Source organism: Canis lupus, chromosome 3 (assembly GCF_011100685.1).
Source record: "Canis lupus familiaris isolate Mischka breed German Shepherd chromosome 3, alternate assembly UU_Cfam_GSD_1.0, whole genome shotgun sequence".
NCBI classification, from domain to species: Eukaryota; Metazoa; Chordata; class Mammalia; order Carnivora; family Canidae; genus Canis; species Canis lupus.
Window position 1 is genome coordinate 85,520,685 of NC_049224.1, and position 25,324 is coordinate 85,546,008.

The 25,324-nt window shown below is 37.3% G+C and overlaps 1 protein-coding gene across 1 annotated transcript in view; it reads right to left on the reverse strand.

Annotated features, from left to right (window-relative positions):
- Nucleotides 1-25,324, reverse strand: part of ZCCHC4 (zinc finger CCHC-type containing 4) — a 45,080-nt gene that overhangs the window by 1,533 nt on the left and 18,223 nt on the right. The window contains 8 exon segments of the mRNA XM_038533710.1: nucleotides 3,441-3,538; nucleotides 3,540-3,586; nucleotides 4,107-4,158; nucleotides 5,832-5,907; nucleotides 6,136-6,257; nucleotides 13,846-13,946; nucleotides 15,471-15,621; nucleotides 19,348-19,420. Coding sequence (XP_038389638.1) covers nucleotides 3,441-3,538; nucleotides 3,540-3,586; nucleotides 4,107-4,158; nucleotides 5,832-5,907; nucleotides 6,136-6,257; nucleotides 13,846-13,946; nucleotides 15,471-15,621; nucleotides 19,348-19,420 — 720 coding nt within the window.

Sequence of the window (25,324 nt, forward strand, 5' to 3'; positions counted from 1 at the left end):
CAACTCAGCATTTCAATTTTCAAATCCTTGAATTACATTTTTCAGGAAAAGGACCGATACATGTGCCAGTTAGCAGAGGCAGAGAAATGAAATGGCACAATGGAAAAATGGGCAGCACTTACAGAGGCCCATCTTGTAAGCTCTACAGCTAATTTTCCTTTCCTCGATGGGTCTAAAAGTCCAGACAAGTGCCACATAGGATGTCCACATGTTGTGGTCTTTGCCTTCTTGAGTGACAAGCTTCACAATGATCGACTTGGAACTCACGCTCTAAGAACACTACACCAGAACAAAACAGATCCTTAAGCTTCTGGTGCTCTCTGAACCAGGTTCCAGACAATCTATAGCTGAGAAAGATTACCGGTCGGTTCATTCATTTTCTCTAAGCTAGCAGAATCATGCCATTTATCATATCACAAACCAAGGAAAGGGCTGGGGCTGCCACCACGGGCAAACCTGGAAGATCCCCACGGGTACCCAGCAATATCTGTCATTAGACTCACTCCTCCTAAACCCCAAGTCCTAGAGAGAAGCTTATTCTTCATCTTCCCAAGACCAAAATCCGGCAAAGGGCCTTCATGTATAGTATATGATCCCTCAGTGGAGCAAATGCAGGCCTCGCTTTTTGTTCACACAACATATATAGTAAGGGCTGGAAATACAAAAATGAGAGGCATAGTCTTTGACTCCAAGGATCTGGGAGACTGAGACAAGGTAGATGTCACTTATCATTTCCCTCCCCTAATTTTTTGGGGGGAAAGAAACTGAGGCTATGAAATCCTCTGTGAGGAACCAGCAGAACCAGCTTGATGCTAGAACCTGTGTTCTTAACTACCTTGATACTATATACTCTCCTAAATTATTCAGATATGTGAAGTGCTAAGCATAGAGTAATCACTAAACAAACATTAGCTATTATTAGTAGCTCCACATGACTATTCTTCAGAATTTTGCTTGACAACTTTCCATTTTTTCTTATTTAGATTTTGGATTATACAGTGGGTAACCTATCAGTTCAAAAATAAAACAAATACCACAGCTATCTTTATACTCTTTTGTATGCTATATAAATCTCCTTTCCCTCCAGCCATTATTTTAAGTAGGCTAATGTCCTGACAAGGGATGATTTAGCAAATTTATTAAGTATAATCTCTTGATGGCACAATGAAGCTGTATGTGCCTGTAAAGAAAATTTAAACAAATTTTCTTCGGCTTATCTACTTATAAAAAGAACTAAACATGAACCAGCAGACCCCACTAAAGGACACAGTAAACAAAAGCAGAAGAAAATATTCATTTGTAATATGAATAAACAAACTTTCCAGAGATAAAGTCTTTCAACTGAGTATAAACTGCATTCCTTGAGTATAAATCATTATTTTGTTTTGCCTTAAAATTGAATTGACCTAGTGTTTGTCCTCTAAATTATAGGTATTTATGTAATGATAAAAATGATTAACCACAAGAGGGAGCCAGCACCATTCCACTTCATGAGCAAAGGCAAATTAAACTCAAGAAAAACAAATTAATATGACAGCTATGAGATCTTTTATGCCATATATGCTAAAAAAGGTGATTTAAATTATTTTTTATCATTGTAAAGAAAAAAATTTGCCTTGCCAATTTCATTAGGAAAATTTTTTGAAAGCCATCCCTGAAGAGAACTGTTTGCAGGAGTTTAGGAGTCTCTTCTGAGAGAAAAAAAGTAATGCTATTTAAGACTTATCAGGTATACCACATCCTAATGGATTTGCTCCCTGAATTAAACTTGATAAAATCTAGTACTGAAAGATACTAAATGGTTTCCTTCAATGAAAACAATAGCATACTACTCAGCAAACTAGCCCAAGCTACAGAGGAGCCAACAAGGAGCTTATAAGACATTAGCAAAACGCAAATTAAGTTTCCATGTATCATAAGATCACACACTGAAAGTCTGAGCATATTACTAACTCTGTTTGCGACCACAATTACCTCGTGCATGGGGCAACAATCCCATGCCACTAGCTTATTAGGTGGTCCTTTAAGGTTTCTAAGAAAAAAGGTTTCTAAGAAAAAATCTTTTATACACTACTTAATTTAGAAACTTTAATTTCTACCCTGGATTACATACTGGAAATAATTGTTTAAAGTAAATTTGATGAAAAGTGATGGAAAAATAAAACAGTAGGCAGAATTTAAATAGCTGGACCTTACTGGCAAAAACTAAGAAGGTTTCTAAGAAAAAATCTTTTATACACTACTTAATTTAGAAACTTTAATTTCTACCCTGGATTACATACTGGAAATAACTGTTTAAAGTAAATTTGATGAAAAGTGATGGAAAAATAAAACAGTAGGCAGAATTTAAATAGCTGGACCTTACTGGCAAAAACTAATTGCCACTGACTAAAAACAAATTAACAAAGGGAAAAGAATTCTAATACAATCATAAATAACATTAGATATTTCTAATACTAAGAATTTTTTTTATCAGAAGTCGTGAGATAGCTCAAAAATGTTATGCTGACCTCAATTCTCACAAGTTTTTTTTTTTTTTTTAAGATTTATTTATTCATGAGAGACAGAGAGAGAGAGAGAGAGAGAGAGGTAGAGACAGAGGCAGAGGTAGAGACAGAGGCAGAGGGAGAAGCAGGCTCCATGCAGGGAGCCCGACGTGAGACTGGATCCTGGGTCCCCAGGATCACGTCCTGGGCCGAAGGCTGCGCCAAACCACTGAGCCACCCGGGCTGCCCAATTATCACATAATGTTAATGTGTGCTTTTCATAACAATAAAACAAGAAGACTCAATAACTATCATCCCTTTTAGGTTTTTTTCTAAGTGTAATCATTCAAATGAGCCCAGTTGAAATAGCAATGATTTTTCTAAATATGCTGTTGTCATCGGTATAACTTTGCTCTGAGTGATAACCAATACCAAATATTGGTCGAAAGAAGTAAAAATAATCATAGAAAAAAAGTGGTAAAAATTAAAATTTTCATATTTAAATAGTAAATGTTTTTTTTTTGAAGTCTGATATAATTTAGAGATATCTTCGTTTTCCAATGTGTTCACCATGGGATTACACACTACATTCCATCTGAAATGCCTTCTCTAGCCTCGCCTGCTGTCATGTGTCTGCACCCGATCTATCCTGACTTGAATATCATGTCCATCAATAAAGCTTGGGCTCTCTCCCCACAAATTGTAATTTCACATGACCCACAGGACATATAAAGTTAATCAGTTTCTACCTTATACTTCGGTGATTTTCATGTCTTACCTATAAAAATGTTAAGCTCTTTTATTCACACTCCCCCCATCTATGCAAACAATAAATAACAGTAAGACAGCAAATAATTCAGCACTTCTGAATCCTTAATGCATACTTTTATAGACTGCTTTATACAAATCACAGAAGGAAAATTTTTTTCTAGGCAATAAAAGAAGTCAACTCACCTGTTCACTTTCTTAGATGTAGTAATTTTAGGACAAGTACTACGTTTATGGTCTAATTCACCACAAATAAAGCAGCCATCTTTAGGGCCCCCGCAAGTAATGATCTGGAAGCGCACAGTGACCACAAATGCTACAGTGGATCCAGGCTACAAAATAAAAATTAAGTCTTAGAAGAAGTTCATTTAATATAATTTTTCATTTGATCAGCCCTTATGACAGGGAAGCATGAATAGTGTTTAGTTCAGATAATGTGACCAGTTGGCATTGCTGGTTATAATTTGGCTAAAGAGGCCAAGGTTAAGAGGTCGGAATCCCACATAACCCAGCTAACTTCTTTCTGATATGTGGCAACAAATGCAGCCCTTCTTCAATGAGTCATAAGCTGAGAGCCACTGACACAATGGGGGCTGGCTGAGTGACACAAAGCCCTATTAAAATAAGCCAAACCAAATGCCACACTGAAACAGGTTACAAAGTCATGTCTCCCTATGAAGGAGAGAGTGTGCACTTTGGTAACTGCAAAAATTAGAAAGCAAGTAAATCAATGCCGGTCTCTATATTATTTTTTTTCCTCTTATAAATACAATTAAATAAAAATCCTATTTAGGTGAAGAAAAACTCTGAAATGTTTTCATAGGCTCTCAAACACTGAGTTTAAATACTTACAAGGTTTTACACACTTTTTGCAGAAAAAGCAATGGTTCCATTTCCTGCCATCCTACAAAAATAATTTTTAAATTATGTTTAATCCATCATTAAAAATCAAGTTCCACAATTAAAAATTAAAATGTCTTATTAAAATCTGTGTAAATTATTCATTCCTTATTTCTCACTTTCCTGGGCTTCACAATTAAATACTTTGATTTTAATCTATGCATTTCTCCACTCAACTCAAACGTCTCCTTGATGGGCCCCAATTTTCTTAACTGGAAAACTAGGGGATTTATCTACATGATCTTGAAAGTCCACTCCAGTTCAAGCAACCCAATCTACACAAAGAAGAACTTGATGAAAATTTCAAGAGAATTAATGATTCATAACTTTTACGTGTCTATGCAGCATAATCCTTTGTGAAATTCATATTTGAGAACTTTAGATAATTTTAAAAGATAGAGATTATAGGCTACTGTTTGGGTAATGTTAAACCTGTGAAATGAAACTACCTAGAAAACTATACAAGACACTTACATGTCCAGTTTAATGACTATTATATAGCACACACTGATGAATCCCAACAGGTTAAGGAATACTGTTCCCCCATCACTCTCCCACATGCTCCTTCAAAATCCAGCACTCCTCCTTCCCCACCAAGTAACACTTAGTCTGGTTTCTGTGATGGACACTTCCTTGCTTTTGTTTATTTTTACCATTTGTGTGTGCACCTCTAAATAAAGAAGCTTTGTTTTCCTCATTTTGAGATTTATAAGACCTGGGCATATTTTTTTTTTTAAATAAAGAACACAGAGAGTTTCTAAACTGATTGAAATTACATGTAATCAGATGCACTACCACAGTTAAAAACAAGTATAACCAGTCATAAAATTGTGAGGTTATGAAAAATATACTTTATGATAGTTATAAAAATACAGCGTTTCCTTTGGAGAATTATTTGTGCATATGAGCCAAACTAAACCTCACATGTTCTTCCTGACTGGATTTAGCTAAAATAAACAGGTCCCCTTAAGGGCCATCCCACCTCCTTAAAACAATAAATAGGAGGTATGTCCCCGTAGTCCTTCCTGATCTATAAAAACTGGGAAATACTTATCTACTCGGGCTTTGTGCAGAGTGACTGAGTAATCCATGTATGGTAGGAAAGATCCTGGCACATAAAAAGTACGTAGAATATGTTGTTATTATTTCATCAGAATAGGGAGAGTATCTTATGGTTCAGTACCGTATTTGAAGCATCTTAATTTTACCCTCAACAAAGTTTAGCATTCCTCTCGTGCCTTATCTGAAATACTCCTACTTTAGCAGTCATAGATGCCTCACATAAAAGTGAATTCAGGGGTGCCTGGGTAGCTCAGTTGGTCTAGCGTCTGCCTTCAGCTCAGGTCATGATCCCATGTCCATGGCGTCAGGCTCCCTTCTCAATCTACCTTTGCCTCCCAACCTCCCCATGTGTTCTCTCTTGATCAAATAAAGAAAATCTTTTTTTAAAAAAAGTGAATTCAAACAACTGTTAATGATGATGGAGGTACCTATTTTTTAAAGCCTGTTGTACTTTATAATTAGAAATAAAATATTGTATTGAAGTATAATTAGTAAATGATAATATGGTAATACAAATTATATCATCAAAATAACAGTAAGCAAATGTAATGAAACTAGTAAGCTAAAATAAACTGAATATGTTTTAATAAAAATGCATTCTATAGAAACCTATACCTTGGAGGTGCAAGAATTACAGTGCTCACAATGTTGATTCTCTAGGGAGATGTATCGTTGACACAAAGGGCAAAATCTAGGGAGGAAAGAAACAGATAAATCAGCTGCATATTCTCAGGAAGACTCACAGAGTAGACAATTATTATAAAGATTGAGTGTAATCCAAATTCAATATAAAATTATAGACCAAATTTAAAAGTAACAGAAGAGCTATATGAGCCAGTATTAACAGCATTTTGATATTAGATATATAGAACTTTATTTTCAGTGACTCATGTATTTCAAGGCCTCACTAGGATCTTACCTGTACCCTTCTTCACTAGGAAGGATTATTTTGTTGGGCGGAATATTGGTGAAAATACGCACAGGAGACTGTTTTCGACCTGTCTTCCCATGTTTATAAAGTGCATGATTATCATAATCTACCTAGAAAGTTTAAAAAAATTTGAAAAAGAAAATTTATTCAAATGAGTCAACATTGATGAAGATTTCTTAACCAATAAAGAACAAGCTGATGCTAAGATAGAGTTAAACCAAAGTATTTAAGAAGAAATTCTTAAAAGCAAGAGTTTGCTTATTCATCAACAGACTCAGAACAGCCTCTGTGGAGTGAAATTTCATTACAGAAAAGGTAAACTTTTCTTTTTTTTTTTTTTTTTTAAAGATTTATTTATTTATTCATGATAGACACTCAGAGAGAGAGAGGTGGAGATACAGGCAGAGGGAGAAGCAGGCTCCATGCAAGGAACCCGATGTGGGACTCGATCCCGTGACTCCAGGATCACGCCCTGGACCGAAGGCAGGTGCTAAACCGCTGAGCCACCGAGGGATCCCGGTAAACTTTTCTATAAAAGGTAAACTGGTTATAGAAAAGGTAAATTTTTCTATAAAAGGTAACCTGGTTATGATAAATTCACATTGCCTGGTATTAAGAAAACAACTATAATCTTTTAACCAATACAAAAGACTTCACAAGAAGGCCTATTACACAATTAAGAATTTTACCCTTGGAGATGTGTGCCAGCTTGGCTGGGGCTTTTCACCACTGTGTGTGAAATCCGCTACATGTCAGTTCTCAGGTCAACGAGTCTTGGTACAGCCTTACTCTGACCCCCTACCATTCGCTATTTGACCTCTACATCCTGGCAGGGCACAGGTTGGGGACCAGGGCGTGGCTGTGCCGCTCACTTGTTGTGATGTGAGGCAAATTTATGTAATTCTCACCCAGAAAAGGAGGTTAGTGAGCCCTGCCCCAGAGATGCTGTGAAGGTGATGTGAGATAATGTGTGTAAAATGCCGAGTTCAGGGCCTGGCATACGGTAGCAGCAGAAAGATGCAGATGAGTTGTGACTGTTTCAAACATCTACCTCTCCTCAAGACCCCAACCTCAGCCTTCAGGCTTGGCTGATCATCTTGAAAGGAAGCTGAAGCTAACAGGCTCAATTTCTATTAGCTTCTCACTCTCGTCTCCTTCTCCAACCTCTCTGGTTACCCATACATGTTCTCACTTTGCTTTGAAACCTGCTCTGAACCCACTTGGTCACTAAGTCCGTCTTTCTTTAGATCAATAATTCTCCAAGTGTTGGGTCTGGATCAGCAACATCAGCATCACCCCTGAGATCTTGTTAGGAAAGAGCCTCTCGCCCTGTCAAGGACCTAACAAAACAGAAGTTCTTGGGAGTCAGGCCTCACAATCTGTATTTTTCACAAGCCCTCCTGGCGCACTGAACGTTGAGAACCACTGTTCTAGATTATCCACAAGAATACCATGAGATTTTTATGAAGTCGGTACAGGCAGGAGCCCAATGTTCAAATAAGTTATAATGAGTTGTTTAGATTCCAGACAAGAATACGCTTAAGAATTTTTCAGAAGAACTGGCTTGCACACTAGCTCTATTTAATAAGCAAATCATAAACATGTAAGGACTTAATGATAATGGAAAGAGAGGGCTTTAGTGAGAAATTCTGAAGCTCTCCTTATGCCCTACCACATTAATAGGTGAACAAGTTCAGGAAGACTGATCAACAAGCTTTAGCAGGGGCAGGTGGGGGTGTAAGTGCTAGAGACCCAGAGAAACAAGGGACAGTGTGGGACAGCACTTTATAAACATGGTAAGTGCTAGACGGGGAGACCCAGCTAGACAAGGGACAGTGTGGAAAAACCAACCCAAAACCAAAAGCAAAACCCTGGGAGTTCTGGTTCCTGTGGACATGGTGAATCCACAGTCTAGCGTACCGTATGAAATCTGGCGCTGGCCCAGAGCTGCCCTGCACAGAAGTGTAACATCCTAACAAGGAAAGCATGAGGTTAGATCACATTTGAAGTCCTGCATTCACTGATAAAACCAGTTCATTTCTACTGAAAGTAATGGGAATAAATAGGATTTGTTGTTTAACATTTTGCGGGTATTTTTTCAGAAAAGCACAAACTGGAAGGATCTGATAACTATTTTATAACTGAAGGGGTGTCAGTGGATTCGAAATTAGACTAAGCCTTTATTGCTTTGGAGAAGAGAAGTAGGACCAATGGTTAGAAGTTAATAGGGAGCATATTTTATCTCAATATGAGAAAATTTTCTAACGATTAGAGCTATTAAATAAATTGAGTTGCCTTGTAAGTCTGCAGGACTTGGCTCACTGAAAGCATTCAAGTGAGGCCGGACGACTGCTTGTCATGAATTTAGTGGAGAGGATTATTATGGTGGGAAGTTAGCCTACGTTACACCCCTAATGGTTCTTTCCAACTTTAAAATTCTATGAATATATGTTATCTATTAGAGGCTAAAATACAAAAGCAGATTTTACTTCAAAACTACCTTAAAATATTAATGTAAGTAGTTTTCTTTAAAAATGATTTAAATTCCCAATTATTCCCTAATGCATTCCTCTATGTATTTAATAAATATATGACACCTTATTAAATTCAACAAAGATATTTTGAACATTTATGGATGTCATAGGAAAAAAAAAAATCTTCCCAAGAGAACCTTTCGAAGATCTTCAAATGTTGGAAGAGAGGGCCTTAGAAAGATTTCTAGTAAATGGAATATCCCATGTAATACAATAGACAGCAGATGGAAGAGAGGGAAAGAGAGAACAATTTCTTTATGGTTACCCAAGGAGTCGAAAATGTATGTGTCAGGAAGGTAGTTGATTGCTTGATTTTGCATAACCTAATTGAGATTATTATTATTTTTAAATGTGGGTTTGTTGTGCTAATTAACTATAAACATATGGTATGTAAAACGCATGCTGCTAGGGTAAATTAATGTACCTCTAACATACATCCATATTTCATAGCTTCATCCACACAAATAAACGTCCTATGGAAGCGCTGTAAAGCAAACACAATTTTGCAAATTGCATATCACTAGTGGTAGAGCTGATACACCATTTTCCCATCATTATCTCTGACATTTCACTCACAATGATGATGAGAGGCATTTTCAAATAGAAAATTTCTCCCATGGAACTGATTAATGTGATGAAGTACTGTATAGAAATGAGGGAAAGCACAAAATCTCTGCGATTCTTAACTTTTAATTTTATCTATACGCAAATTTCTTCTGTGACATGAGACTGAAACTAGTTATAAGGAAACCACCAAGACTTTCAAGTCAACAGACATTTATTTTGCACCTACTATGTTCTAGGCATCCTGCTGGGAAACAAAGATGAAATAAGACAAGAGTACTTGTAGTTCGCTAACTCCTTCGGGATTGTGTTCTCCTTAGTTTCAGTGTATCAAAATATCGCCATCAGCCAACTTCCACCAGAGCCCTGTCAAAATATCTTCATTTCTGAACGTGAAACTAACCTCGAAAGACAGTTTTCTACACAGGAGGATTTTCTAAAAGATAGCTGTAAAAAAATAAAACCCAAAGCTCTACTTTCAACAATCTAGACAAACGTCCAACATTAGGGAGAAACAAGAGATCACAGCACGTTCACAGTGGAAGGGAAGTGAGGCCACCTAGTTCAGATACGGTAAGTACAGGACCTGAATGCCACCACACCCCCACCCGGCCCCTGTGGTGGACACCACTAATCCATCACACACCACTCCCTGCCACCAGGCCTGATACTCTCAACAAATTCTCTGGAAAGTCGCTACCAATTTATCAGGCTTACCACTAAAGCACTAAAAGTGGAACGTACCTGCCATCTCTTTCCTGATTCAATCACTTTATTTTATAGGTAAGGAAACAGAGACCAGGAGATACACTGACTTCTCCCAAGATTAAAGAGCCTCTAAAAGTCAGTGGGCTAGGACGCATACTTCTGACTCTGAGTCAGAATTTCTTATATTATCACATTCTTCCTTCCTACTCTGCCCTTAATAAAACTCTTGCTTTTCTAGGTCTTTGATGATTGTTTTATTCTGTACTCATCAAGTGCTTTATCACTGAAGAAGTCTACGTAATTTATATTTTATGAAGATCTGCAGCATTTCTACCTTCCTTTCACCTGAAAAGTATTTTGAAAAAAGAGATTTAGTGATTTGGGTTTGTTGTTTGTTTCTGCATTGTGGTTTAGGGGGCTTATAATAATCTTAGGCAATGTGAGAAAGAAGGTCTAATCACAGTCTATGGCAAAAACCTGTGAAGGAGGACAAGAGACTTTCAAATTTTTCATTTGATGAAGACAGCTAATATTCAAAACAAAGAACTGCTACAAAACCAGGTTAAAATAACAAGAAGGAAAAGGAAGAAAATAAGTTTCAGAAAGGATAATAATACATCCAGAGACATTTTCAAGGAAGAAAGAAAGAAGAAAAGAGAAAGAAAAATAGATTAGCAAGGTGAGGTACAACAAATAAGGTTTATAAACACAATAGGAGATATGGTACAATCAGTTTCTCCAACTGCGCATGCAATGGGCAGTAAGTGTTCTTATCTTTAGTAGAAAGATAAGATTTTTAGGAAAAATGAAGATTTGTTTCACAGCTTTTATTCTAGTTTTTCTTTTCAGAGTTTGGCTTTCTCTTTACTAAAAAAAAAAGACTGCTTTTCACCCTATTTGATATGGCCTATCTGATATGGCCTAGTTTGAAACTTTTTTCACCAATACACTGAATTGTATAATTATTTTTAATAAGCTTGGACCTTGGGACTATTTCTCAAAACTGAGACCAGTACTTCCCCAAGTTCCGTTCTAGTAACTCAGGCCATCAAAACAAGCCATGGCTGGTTTCTCCATATTAACCTCTCATCCACTCTACTCTGGATCTGCCTTTTTTTTTTTTTTTTTTTAAGATTTTATTTATTTATTCATAGACACAGAGAGAGAGGGGCAGAGACACAGACAGAGGGAGAAGCAGGCTCCATGTGGCACGGCACGGAAAATATCTCCACTCCTTGTTCCAAGCTAGCACTTGGATCTAATCTTTCTAATCTTGAAGGCATTTACCATTATGAAAATTATTTAGAGACTCTGAAAGAAACAGTGTTACTTCCACCCCAACTAGCAAATATCATAATTTGACACGTAGGTTTTTAATCATAGCAGATGAATCCGAATTCTACTTTCCTCACTATGTCTTATGCAGGTGTACAGTTTTAAATGTAGCTCCATAGTCTTTATGCTTTTAAACACTTTATTTTTTTTTAAAGATTTTATTTATTCATTTGACAGAGAGAGCACAAGCAGGGGGAGTGGCAGGCAGAGGGAGAGGGAGAAGCAGGCTCTCTACTGAGCAGGGAGCCCGATGTGGGACTCGATCCCGGGTCTCCAGGATCACACCCAAGGCTGCAGGCAGCACCAAACTGCTGCGCCACCGAGGCTGCCCTGGATCTGCCTTTGCCTCCTCGCCATTTCAAGCTCTTGCCTGCAGTGAAAACTCATTTCTAAATGTACATAGGACAGTCTTCTGAGGGATCTTATGTTTTGCAATTTTAATGTTTCATATACTGTACCAAAACACAAAGAAACAAAAAAGCCCCAAAGAAGAGTTTTACCCCCCACTCAGAGACTATCTGAACGGTGACATTATGCCAATGGTCTCAACAATGCTGGGAGCACTTATCTTTAGTCTATTTTGTTGTGTGTCTGGGACTAGGCTATGCCTTTTCCTGTATTGTCTCACATAATTCCTAAAACCACATGAGGCAGATATATTATTATTCTGCTCATTTAGCAGGTCACATGACCTGCAGAGAATTAGATAAAATGTGTAGGCCTAACGAGTAAGTGGCAGAACCAGGATTAAAACCCAGTTCCTTTTCAACTCCAGAGTTCATGCTGTTTTTCATTCAAAATGTTTTAAGCACCTCCTCTGTGCCAGACATTGTACTAGAAGATTATTCACTGTCAAAGACAGCAGGCGCTCCTGCCAACTGTAGTTTATTCAGTTAACATCTTTAGGATATGTCTGCTATTTCAGCACTGCAAACCTCAATACGAGAAGTACCCCTCAGACAAGAAACAGAAAACCATGTGCTCTAATAATGAAAGTAAACCAGATTTGGGAAGAATTATGATCTAGACTTTGCCTAATGCAGAACTCAAGAAGTCAGGTTAAAATGACTTGTGCTATATACTTTGGAAAGGAACCTGTTATATACTTCAGTAGCCATAAAAATGTCCATTAAATTTGATAATGAAATTTTTGGAATTCTATTTCAGTTTTGGAAATTTATCTTAAGGAAGTTATATAAAATATGGAAAAATTATATGAATAAAAGATGTTTATGGTAGTGTTATTTATACTACTTTAAGGTAAAGCAACCTGTGTATCTAAGAAAAAAAAATATAACCTGCTAATCAAATAATATAATGTGATTAACAGTGGGCACTTGGGTGGCTCAGTCAGATTACTGTCTGCCTTTGGCTGGGGTCATGATTCCAGGGTTCTGGGATCAAGTCCCACATTGGGCTCCCTGCTCAGTAGAGAGCCTGCTTCTCCCTCTCCCTCTGCCTGCCACTCCCCCTGCTTGTGCTCTCTCTCTGTCAAATGAATAAATAAAATCTTTAAAAAAAAATAAAGTGTTTAAAAGCATAAAGACTATGGAGCTACATTTAAAACTGTACACCTGCATAAGACATAGTGAGGAAAGTAGAATTCGGATTCATCTGCTATGATTAAAAACCTACGTGTCAAATTATGATATTTGCTAGTTGGGGTGGAAGTAACACTGTTTCTTTCAGAGTCTCTAAATAATTTTCATAATGGTAAATGCCTTCAAGATTAGAAAGATTAGATCCAAGTGCTAGCTTGGAACAAGGAGTGGAGATATTTTCCGTGCCAGGGCTGAAAGCCTTCATAAAGGCAGTCCATTGCTCAGAAAGCTCAAGTAGCAAAGTGTTATTACAATAGAGGAAGCAGTGGCCACTCGGTGACCACACATGGTGATGGTGACAATGAGGTTAACTTCAGAACCCAAGGAAATGAATACAGGAAAGTGGACATTAAAGCAGAAGGAGTTGAGGGCAGAGACGGGAAGGAGAGCCGGTCAATTTTACCTTGAAATCAGCACACTCACCCACACAGACCTCAGCATCTCTGCTTCTCTGACACCCTGCCACCACGGACACACCTCCCTTCAGAGCTCCTGGCATCCTCTGAGTGGCACAGTAGAGTGTACATGACATTCCACTGACCAGAAGAAGCGACTGACTTCTCTACAACCTCTGAACAAAACCCCTGTTCATAACAATAACCCTGGGGTACCATGGCATCTTCTGGTGATAGTAAAGGTCAGGTCAGTCTGTCTAAAACCTAGCTGCGCTGCAGGATCACCTGGGAAGCTTGGTAAAATGTGGCTTCTTGGGGCTTTACTCTCTTATTTTAATTTAGTAGGTTTATTTTGGTACCTAAGAATCTATATTTTTAGTAAACACCTTAAGAATTACCTTTAGGAACCTCGGGATTAATTTACATATGGTACAATTTTAGTGCTTAATATAGCCAGTAATATTTTCATTTACTAAAATTGATGGATAGTCTGATCAGAATATTTATGTAAGCGGAATATCCATTCGTCAACCACGTCAGAAAACAGAATTTTTACTATACCTGGTAATCCAGCATGCAGAAGCTTGGAAAAAACTGACGAATTCGGGATTCAAAAAAATAGGGGAAAATCCAGAATATGGGTAGTTCTTTGTGACTGCTATCTAATGGATCACAAAAAAGGAGAAGAAAATAAATTGTTATCTAAAAAAAATAAAACAGCTGTAACTGCAAACCCTCTAATATTAGGAGAAACTGCAAGTGTTTTCAATGCACTTAAATCATACAAAAGAAGAGAATGTTTACCAGAGTGTCATTTACAACTTGACCTTTCCCAAAAGTCAATGGAAATGTGCTTTTACAACTAAACACAGTTATAAGGGGTATATAAAAGCAATCCTTACATGCATATCACTATAGTCTAAGTAAAGGCAAAGATATAACCAATAAAGTGGGAAATGACAAGGAGCCTTGCTTGGAAGCCCCAAGGTCACTGTCATGCGGTGGCAAGAAGTATGGGCTAGAAGGCAGAAGGCCTTAGGTCAGGATCTCAGCTCTGCTACGACTCGTTATATCCATTTTCAGGGATGAGTCAATCTTTCCTGAAGCATGGGAGATTCTTAAAAAACAATCTTAGTCAAAAATAACCTTTATGACAGATACAAGATGTAGCTATTATGTAGCCCAATGCCAGGTACTTTCTATATATTACCTCCTTACAATAACCCCTAGAGTTAGGCATTAATAATCCCATTTTACAGACAGGGCAACTGATGCCATAAGATTTAAGGAATTTGTTCAAGTTCAGGCATCTATTAAGTGCCACAACTCAAATTCAAGCCCACTGAGCACTTCATTGCTTCCTCAATTAACACTGACCTTACCTGTTCTAATAAGTGGACTTAAGAACTGAAAATAAGTGGAACACTTAACACTATGAGTCATGTTTCAGATTTCTTTTGCATTCTCTCTCCAAAGCACACTATTCACATAGCACAATTAAAGGAGAAGCTTGATGACAAACTCCTGACACTCCTACAGTTTTTCAATTTGCAAGCGAGAAACTAAAAAAATGACTGTGCCAGCTAATTAGACAATTAATTAAATACTCTGAAGGCCTAAGGCACTTTTGAGCTGAATAATAACCCCCAGCCACTAACCCACCTCTATCTCTGTGGTATCTATTTGTCACAGATAATGACTCATGGCTAGCGCATACCCAGTCATCCTACCCAAACCATGGCACAGTTTAGAGCTCTGAGCCAGAGGCTGGGGGCCCTCTTGGAGCTCTGGACGAGACTTTAGGAACATGGAACGTAAGATCCATGAGGGCAGGAACATGTGTCCATCTAGTTCAGTACTCTATTTCCAGGACCTAAACAGTATCTGAACACAGGGGCCACGCAGTAAATATTTACTGAATAAATGACAACAGTGTACTGCTATTCCTCATAATGTTCCCTTACGTTCACCTATGAGTCATTTTGAAAACACATGATTAGAATAGTGCAAAGTGTATCATGCTAATGAAGTCTGCTACCTCCTCAAACAAGCCTGTTTCTAAAAACACAAGAACCCAAGACATGTATATTTTATCAGTGCTCTGATTCACTGAGCTCTGCTAATATTTGACAGGAAGTAGATACACAGATACATGTTTATTTTGCAGTAAGTAATAAATTACACACCTTCGCTTTGACCTTCTTTCCACATAGCAATTAACTTCTTGAATGTAACAGCCAGAGGTTCAACCAAGCCACCAAAAGGAGGATCTGTCACCATAATGACTCCCTCACCTTTATCTTCCTGTAAAAATGTTCTGCATACTTCAAGGGCAGCCTGGAACAAATAAAAATTCATTTTTAAATGAGGACTAGAGGGAGGCACTTCATCCTATTTGGAGAAGACATGAGGCTCGGTCCCACTGTTTCTACTGAAACTTCATCCATCCTGCCACCCCAGAGTCCCTCAGTGACATCCAGAAGCCTCTCTCATTCGGCCCCCATGAGATTTTATCTTTGGGTTCCTTGATAAGGGGTTTTTAAAATTGCAAATTCAAACACCATCACTATCAGAGGACTACACATTTCAAATGGTTAAATTAAAAAACTAAATTTAGTAACCTAGGAGAGAAAAACTCATTACCCATGAAGACTATCTAAAACGCTAAATTCAATCCCACAAACAGAAGCAGGGACTGAGCCAAACACTGGAGACACAAAGACAAATACGACCTATTTTTTTCCTGTCTGGTTTGTCCACCACCACAAGTTCAGGTTAATAAGAGCTACACGTTACCAGTTACCTCACACATGTTTTTGAGCACCAGGTACAGGACAGACATATTCGGACATGCACGGTGAGGAAATGAATGAAAGTCCACAAATAACAAAGCTTATCCAGGCCATGAAACCATGCAATTAACACATTTTCCCAACAGACTAACTGAAGTGTTTTTAGTAATTGTAAAATTAACATTACGCACTGTCTAGGATATTTATTATTTTCTGCTTTGGGAGAAGTTAATAAGAGATATACCTATAATACTAACTCCAGTCTACTGACTTTGTAGTCGTTTTCGAGTACTCATCTATAAAAAGCAAATCAACACAGTATACAAAATAGCCCGAGACTTTAAAGCTTAATGGCATTTTAAATTTTAATAAACCCATATGTACTTTATAATAAAATATATATTGTTCTTCCACTAAATCAATTTAGAAGACTCAATTGATGAGAGAAAAAAAAAAACACAACACTCTAATCCCCTTTCCCTAGGAGAGTCTTTATTAACTTCCTACTGGAAGTCCTAGAGCAAGGGATGGCGTGTCAAGAAGGTTAATCATTTTTCAAGTGCTGCCTGGCACTTCCTTAACCTGCCTTCACAAACAAGGACTTAAAGTACAGACATTGTTATTGAAAAACTTCCAATTCCTTAGACTTAAAAGTAGGAAAAGAAAAATAAACAAGTAAACTAAACCTAGACTCTTGGCCAAATTAAAAAACCAATAGAGTATGTCTGTTTGCAGGTAAGAATCAATGGTGTGAGGTCCTGTCATGACCTGCTGAGGGTCCTAATGTTGACCACCTATAGAAACGGAGGCTTGCTTATGCCACCAGTGTTGACAGTACTTTAACTCTTCCCTTCATTTCAATCATCATTTTAAAAAGTGCTTGGTACTTTATTTTTCTTTTTAAAAGATTTATTTATTTATCTATTTATTTTAGAGAGCCCGCGAGTAGAAGGGAGGTGTAGGAGGCGAGGGAGAGAGAGAAGCAGACTCTCCGCTGAGCAGGGAAACCTGATGCAGGGCTGGAAGCCAGGACCCTGGGACCATGATCTGAGCCAAAAGCAGACACTTAACCAACTAAGCCACCCAGGAGCCCCAAAATGCTTGGTACTTTAAATAACCATCCCCTATACATACTTCAACTACCTTGACCATTAAGGCGTATGACATTTTCTATTACCTTAAAGACTGTATGATTTTCTATGAGAAAATCCTGTGCAGGGAGCTCCTGCTTTTTAATTCAGTGGGCTGTGAAGTGCTTGCTTATAGGCATCAATGGAGGCTTATGTCCCCCAAAGTGCCCTGCACACCTTCACAGGCCCCTGGTAGACGCTTAAATACTCAAGTGATTGATCAGTGTATGGTAAGGCTCCACTGAAAACCTTGACTCAGGAAGTAGGCAGAAAAAGGGCAGATAGTAAAATCATCCAAGACAACAGTTTTCTGTAGATCAATCTCTACAGTTGCAGTGCTATTTAAGGCTGCTCCTAAAATATAGACAAAGGAAAACCTGGGCTAGACGATTATTTTCTTCTGGGAAAAATAAAGTGGAGCTCAGTCTTGGCAGCATATTCCAACCATTATTCTAGAAACTTATAAGGTAATTCCACAAGCTTTCAATAAAAGTTAAAAAGAATTTCCTAGGAAAAGGCTGATTACATGTTACATTCTTAAAATAGAAGCAACAGTCAGCTGTTAGGTATTCAAATGTCATTTTACTCTTATCTCACCATTATTGTTCAAGATAGAAAGCAAAATCATGGTATGGCATGAAAAACATAGAAGAATGAAATACAAAGCCAGGCCGGACCACAAGGTCATCTCTGACTTCTCATCCAGTACACGTACCACCAAATCTCGTTTCCATCTGTGAAATGACTATAGAATCCACCTCTCTCTTCCCCACAGCTACTGGCCTAGCTGAGAAGTCCACTGTGGTCTGTTGTCAAGTGAGTCTGCAATTCCTCTCTCTCTCCTTCACACTCATCTAATCGGTTCTCAAATCCTAGAGATTATCGACCACATAAGCCCTTTGGGAAACTGTGAAGTATGTCTAATTCTAACTGCTGCTTATTTCATATTTGCTTTCCACGGCTATCGCAGCTAAAAAATATATATCCCAATGCTGACTGAGGCTCATGGAAGGAGTACACCATTGGCTAGACTGGATCAGGAGACTCTTTTCCAATCCCAACCAACAATTCAGAATTTGTTTTCCTTGTCTGGATACACAGGTTTTTAGTTTTGCTTGGTTTTTGTCCTATTATTAGTTAATAACCTAAAACAACATATACTTCTACATGGCTCACAGTTTTTTAAAAAATTGATATACATGCATAGAAGGATATGTGCTTCTGGTAGTCTTGATCATCTCAAACAGTTGCAGCCAACTTCCTGTCAGGTATGATTACTTGGTTGGATATAGTTTTTATTTTATAATAGGACTGGCGAAGAGCTCAAACTAGAAGTATCAGCTCTGCTATGTTGTTTATTTATAGTGACATTACTAACAACGTATTATTGAAAGAAGCTACCCCTGCTATACATGGATGGTCTCCTCCATTATCAACATTCCCCACCAGGTGGTACATTTTCCACAACTAATGAACCTGCACTGACACATCATTATCACCCAGAGTTCACAGATTAGGGTTCACTTTCGACCCTGTCTAATTTTTAAGAATTAGTTTAATAAAACTATAAATCCCCTTAACTGCAACATGAAATTTACAAGGGAGGCAGACATCAAACAACTAACCACAGAATTATTTAATTACGGCATCATATAGCAACAAAGGAGAACGTGACTTTGGGGCTCAGAGGAGGCTGGAGAAAGTGACGTGGAGGAGAGCTCTAAAAGATGAGGTGAAGTTAACAAGGCAAAATGAGACTAGAAGGCAGAGGGAACAGCATGGGCAAAAGCCTTCATGATGGAAAAGCCAGTTCCAGGTGAAAGTCCTACATCCTGAACGTGAACATAACACCAGAGCATGGAACAATAAGATGGATGGTGACAGAGATCAGATAGGGCCAAGCCATTGGGGCCTCGGTAGGAAAGTGGGTCTGTATCCAAAAAGCGGTAAAAAGTCACAGAAGAAGAATAACACAATCACTTCTAGATGCTCAACACACACACAGTGGATGAAGAAAAATAAATACCAATAAATGGTGGAACAGCCATGATTTGATCTTGAAGAACTCTAAGCAAATAAGAAAGGAGGTACTCTTAAATTTGCTCTTCCACAATAAAAAGGATAACGGTCATAATTCTTACCTTTCCATCAAAGAAGTGATGGTTAAACATGTTATAATGGCAAAAGCTATCTTCCATATAAAACTGTGAATACCTGTAAAATAATTTATTACTGTAGTTATCTGTCCAGTTATGGCTATACAGTAAGTAAATACAAATTAAAATTTTAAACTATGAAATCACACCTTTAATAAATTAAGCAACTTCATCATTCCTTAGTTTTTTGAAATAAAGGATACTTTCCCCAAATCCCAGGGAGTCAGTGATAATGAATGGGTATCAAACTTAAATTATGTTCCCAATAAGCCAGTGAAAAAAACTACAGAAGACGCAAATATAAAATGTACAACGTACCTTCAGACCATAGAATTATACAGAAACAATGAGATTACTGATAGATTGTTATGCAATTTAAGTTCGAGATGGGTTGGCAATTAAAATACATCTCTCATACTTAATAATTTTAAGAAAAATACTGAATCAACATTTCTGCTCAACAGCTGTTAATTATCTTCTGTGGTTAACAAAAAAAATGTTTAATACAAAGCATTTCTTGTCTATTGCAGATTGATTCTATAAAATATGCTTCTCAATATATAAGAAAAATAAGTATGTACATTTCATATTTACTGAATTAGTGCCAGGAAAGAGAGATATTTATTTACTGACTGAACCATTTTATTCTTCTAACATCCTACTTTAAAATGCATCACTAATGAATGAGGGATGCTTGGGTGGCTCACTGGTTGAGCATCTGCCTTTGGCTCAGGGTGTGATCTCGGAGTCTCAGGATCGAGTCCCACATCGGGCTCTCTGCATAGAGCCTGCCTCTCCTCCTTCTGCCTGTGTCTCTGCCTCTCTCTGTGTCTCTCATGAATAAATAAATGATATATTAAAAAAAAAAAAGTAATGAGAGTACCAGCTTTGTGCATTAACATTTTATAAATTTTTGCTAATTTACTAAAAATTCATAGCACATTATGGTTTAAATTGGCATTTATTTGATTTCTTACAAGACTGAATTTTCTATACTCTTTAATTGTATTTGTATTATCTGTCTTTACATCTTTCCCATATTTATGTATATGGGTCTTGTTAGTTCTTGCTGAATTCTGAGTTTTTTGTATAATATAGAAACTTCTTTATTATGATAGAATTCTGAACTTCTAAAATTTTGCTATAAACAATTCACGTAAGAACCACACCACCCTTCTACAGAATTCATAACCTAGTGGAAAAAATCAGGGACCCATGCTGAGTTATACCACTTTTTTAACCAAATCATGAGAGTGGTACTTTGCTTCTACTTCTGCTCTGTCCTCCCTTACTGTTCATAACTGACTCACCCCCCAGTGGAAAGCCCTGCTTTATCCTCTCCCTATTACACCGTGGTTAAAATGGGCTCCAGGGGGCGCCTGGGTGGCTCAGCCAGTGAAGTGTCTGCCTTCCTTCTGCTCAGGTCAAGATCCAGTCCCATGTCAGGCACCCTGCTCAGAGGGGAGCCTGTTTCTCCCTCTCCCTCTGCCTCTTCCCCCCATCCTCACTCGTGTTCTCTCTTGCTCTCTCTCTCAAATAAATAAATAAAATCTTAAAAAAAATACAGGCTCTACAGTCAGTCTGGTTTCAAACACTGGGTCTCAGGGCTCCTGGGTGGCTTGGTCGGTTAGGCATCCCACTCTTGATTTTGGCTCAGGTCCTGAAATCAGGGTGGTGGGATCGAGCGAGACATAGGACTCCAAGCAGGTTCCCTGCTTGTCTCTCTGCCGTCCCTCTCTGCTCCTCCCTGTGATCACTCTTGCTCGCTCACTCTCTCTCAAAATAAAATCTTTAAAAGAAAACACTAGTTGTGTCACTTATTACCTAAGTAAACTTGGTGAGTTATTTAACTTATCTGAGCCTGTTTTTCATCCACAAAATGGAATAAATAATAGTGTCTACTGCATAGAACTTAAGTGTAAGTGAAACGATGTATGTAAACTGCTTAATATAAAGGAGCTACATAGCATATACTGAAATGTTAGGCATTGCTATTTTAATAAATATCAGCTATAATGATTTATGTCTTAATGCCCCTCATATTAGGGAATTATGCTTATGTCCAACCAAAATTTCTCCTCCTGTAGTCTAAACCCATTTCTTCTTGTTCTGTAGAGACAGAAGAACAGCTGTTCATTCTAAGTACAATGTCCCTTAATATCATTTGAGACAGTACATCTGCTGATTCCATAAAACATAAATTTGCACTGAAAAAATAAGAGGTTTGGGTAACTGAAAAACATTCAAACTATATATTTTAACCTGATGAACATTCCAAAAACTGTGGACAATGTCAATTATTAATAAACAAATGTCTTCCTAATAAACTAAATTCCAAATAACTGATAATACATAATATCAGTTATTTTATGTATAGGTATATCTCAATATTAGTACCACTGTGGATCAACTATCATTTGAGGATTTTCTTCTTTCTTGCATTGCTTTGTAACAAAAGAAAATACAATCCCTTTTAAAATATATTCCTACTCCCTTTTCACCTTTTTGTATTGCTTCTCAAAGACACAATAGTCATTTTTTAAAAATTAAAAACGAAAATTTTATTTACATAAAATTCAGCCTAGCACACTTGTCCAAATCATTCAGGGCAGCAGTGGGCAGAGTCAGAGAGAGAATAAAGCCAAGATTTCAGCTCTGAGTTTCCATCAGATACAAACAAGGGAGCATAATTTTTCATATTTTAAATTATGAAAAATCACTGAACATTACCCTCTTAAAATGAAATTGGCCTCAAAGAATTATTCTCTCTATTGAATAAGGCAAACAAAACCAATCAGAAATGCATGCACTTGAAAACTGCAAAAGGACATTCATTTAATTTGGCCATTCATTCTCTTTAAATGAGAGTCAGTTACCAAGTGTGAAACATGCTCTATACACAGGAAATGTAATCAAGAGCTGAATAAAATTAGTCCATGAAATGAACCTAAGAAATTCATTTTTTTGATATAACTTTATTTGGATGATAGTTTGCCAAATAGAGCTTCACATCCTTCATGCTAAAATTGGAGCATTTAAAAATCCATCTTAGCAAATGTTAACTTCATATCTTAGACCACCCCCCCCCCCCAACAAAGAGAATATTTATAGCATATGTAACACTGGAGTCGAGGCAGTTCTCTGAAGCCTTGGACAGACCTTTGGTAGGGCAACAAACCAAAAAAGTGTGAAAAGTAACTACTCACTCTCACTCTGTATCACATAGGAACTTATTCCTGATTTAACTGTGGTCCTAGCGAGAAATACAAATCAACTCCATACCCTGTAATATCATGAGTACAGGCAACAGATACAGTTCATTCTGATCACTACTGTGTTTTAATAAATGAGCTCTCTCTCTCTTTTTTAATTTATTGTGGGAAGGGGGAGGGACAGAGAATCCCAAGCAGGCTCCTTACCCAGCTCAGAGCCCAACATGGGGTTCAATCTCACCACCCTGAGATCATGACCTGAGCCATGAGTGGGACACTCATGTGGGACAAAATCAAGATTGGGACACTTAATGGAATGAGCCACCCAGGTGCCCCAAAGAGCTCTCTCTTAATACCCAATGTCAACCATTTACAGAACTGACTCAGTATAAAAGCAGCTAAGCTGATTAATACAACACCTTCAGTTTTTTGTTTCCAAAACACACATTTATAGATATGAAAGAAAAAAGTATCAGTACGTTCAATAAGTTACAAAATAACTTTATGCACATCCTCTACTCTGTCCAAGAGATTTAAATATACAGTCCCAAGAAATGTAAAACTATAAGACAAATAGCTTAAATGAAAAATTAAGGGTTCAAATAAATCTTTCAAATTAAAATTTGAATTCAGCTATGATGAAAAGAGTTCCAGTAAGTGGTTGTACAACAGTGTGAAGGTATTTAACTTACTTAACATTACTGAACTGTACACTTAATAACATGGTAAATTTTAACCTATGTGTATTTTACTACAGTTTTTTTTTAAAAAATCAGGACACTAGCAATGAACGGTACAAAATGAAATCTGAAAAACAATTTAATTTATAATAGCAGCAAAAACAATAAAATATTTAGGAATAAGACACGCTAAGACTTGTATGCTGAAAACTACAAAATATCATTTAAAGAAAGTAAAAATGACCTAAATAGTGCAGCCCCGGTGGCCCAGCGGTTTAGGGCCGCCTTTGGCCTGGGGTGTGATCTTGGGGACCCGGAATCGAGTCCCGCATCGGGTTCCCTGTGGGGAGCCTGCTTCTCCCTCTGCCTGTGTCTCTGCCTCTCTCTCTGTGTCTGTCATGAATAAATAAATAAAATCTTTAAAAAAAAATAAAAATAAAAATGACCTAAATAAATGGAAAGACCTCTTATGTTCAAGAACTGGAAGACTTAATATTAAGATAGAACTAGCCTCCAAGTTAAAAAATGCAATGAGATCCCTATAAAAATCCAAGCTGGCTTTTTTATAGAAGTTGACAAGCTGATCCTAAAATTTATATAGAAAGGCAAGGAACCCACAATATCCAAAACAATCTTGAAAAAAAATACAGCTGGAAGACTCACACTTTCCAGTATCAAAACTTACTACAAAGCAAGTGTAATCAAGACAGTGTGGAACTGACATAAGGACAAGCATAGGTCAAATGAACAGAATTAAAAGTCCAAAAAAACCTGCATACATTTATGGTCAATTCATTTTCAGTAAGGTACCAAGACAACTCAATGAGAGAAAAATAATTGTTTCAACAAATGGTGCTGAGGCAACTGGGCATTCACGTGCAAAAGAATGAAGTTGGACCCTTACCTCACACCGTAAATGAAAAACAACTCAACATAGATCAAAGACCTAAATGTGAGAGCTAAAATCATTAAATTCTTAAAAGAAAACATTGTGAAATATTCATGACCTTCAATCTAGCAATCATTTCTTAGATATGACACCTAAAACACAAGTAACCAAAGAAAGAGGAGAAAAATTGGACACAAAAGTGAAAAGATAGCCCATGGGAAGGGAGAAAATATTTATATATCATAAACCTAGTAAGGGTCTAGTATCCAGAATATATTAACTACTCTTTCAATTTAACAACAACAACAAAAAGACAAGACAACCAATTAAAAAATAGGCAAAAGATTAAATAGACCTTACTCCAAAAAGATAAACAAATGGCCCATAAGCATATGAAAAGATGTTCAGCATCATTAGCCATTGATAAAATGCAAAACAAAATCACAATGAGATACCACATTAGAAAGACAGACAATAGGGGTGCCTGAATGGTTCAGCTGATTGAGCATCCACTCTTAATTTCAGCTCAGGTCATGATCTCTGGGTTATAAGATCAAGCCCAGTGTTGGCTTCCACGTTGGGGTCCGTGTTGGGCATTGAGCCTAAGATTCTCTCTCTCCTTCTAGCCGCCCGAATGGCGACAATAAATTATTGTTGTATAAGCTACTCAATATGATTATTTTGTTATTGCAGCCCTCGCAAATTAACCCGATACCCAAGAGATAATAAAACCTATATTCATATAAAACTTGTACACAAATGTTCATAGCTGCATTATTCAAAATAGCAAAAACATGGAAGAAACACAAATGTCCATAAATTGATGAGCATATAAACAAAATCTGTTATATCATTATAATGGAGTATTTATTCAGCTATAAAAAGGAATTAAGTACTCATACATGCTGTAACATGGATAAACTTTGAAAATATCATGCTAAATGAAAGAAGCTAGATAATAAAAGCCACATATTGTATGATTCCGTTTTTATGAAATATCCAGAATAAGCAAACCTATAGAGATAGAAAGTAGATTAGTGGCCGCCAAGGGCTGGGGAAAGAGGAAAAGAGATCACTTTTTTTTTTTTTTTTAAGATTTTATTTATTTATTCACGAGAGAGAGAGAGAAAGAGAGAGAGGCAGACACATAGGCAGAGGGAGAAGCAGGCTCCACACAGGAA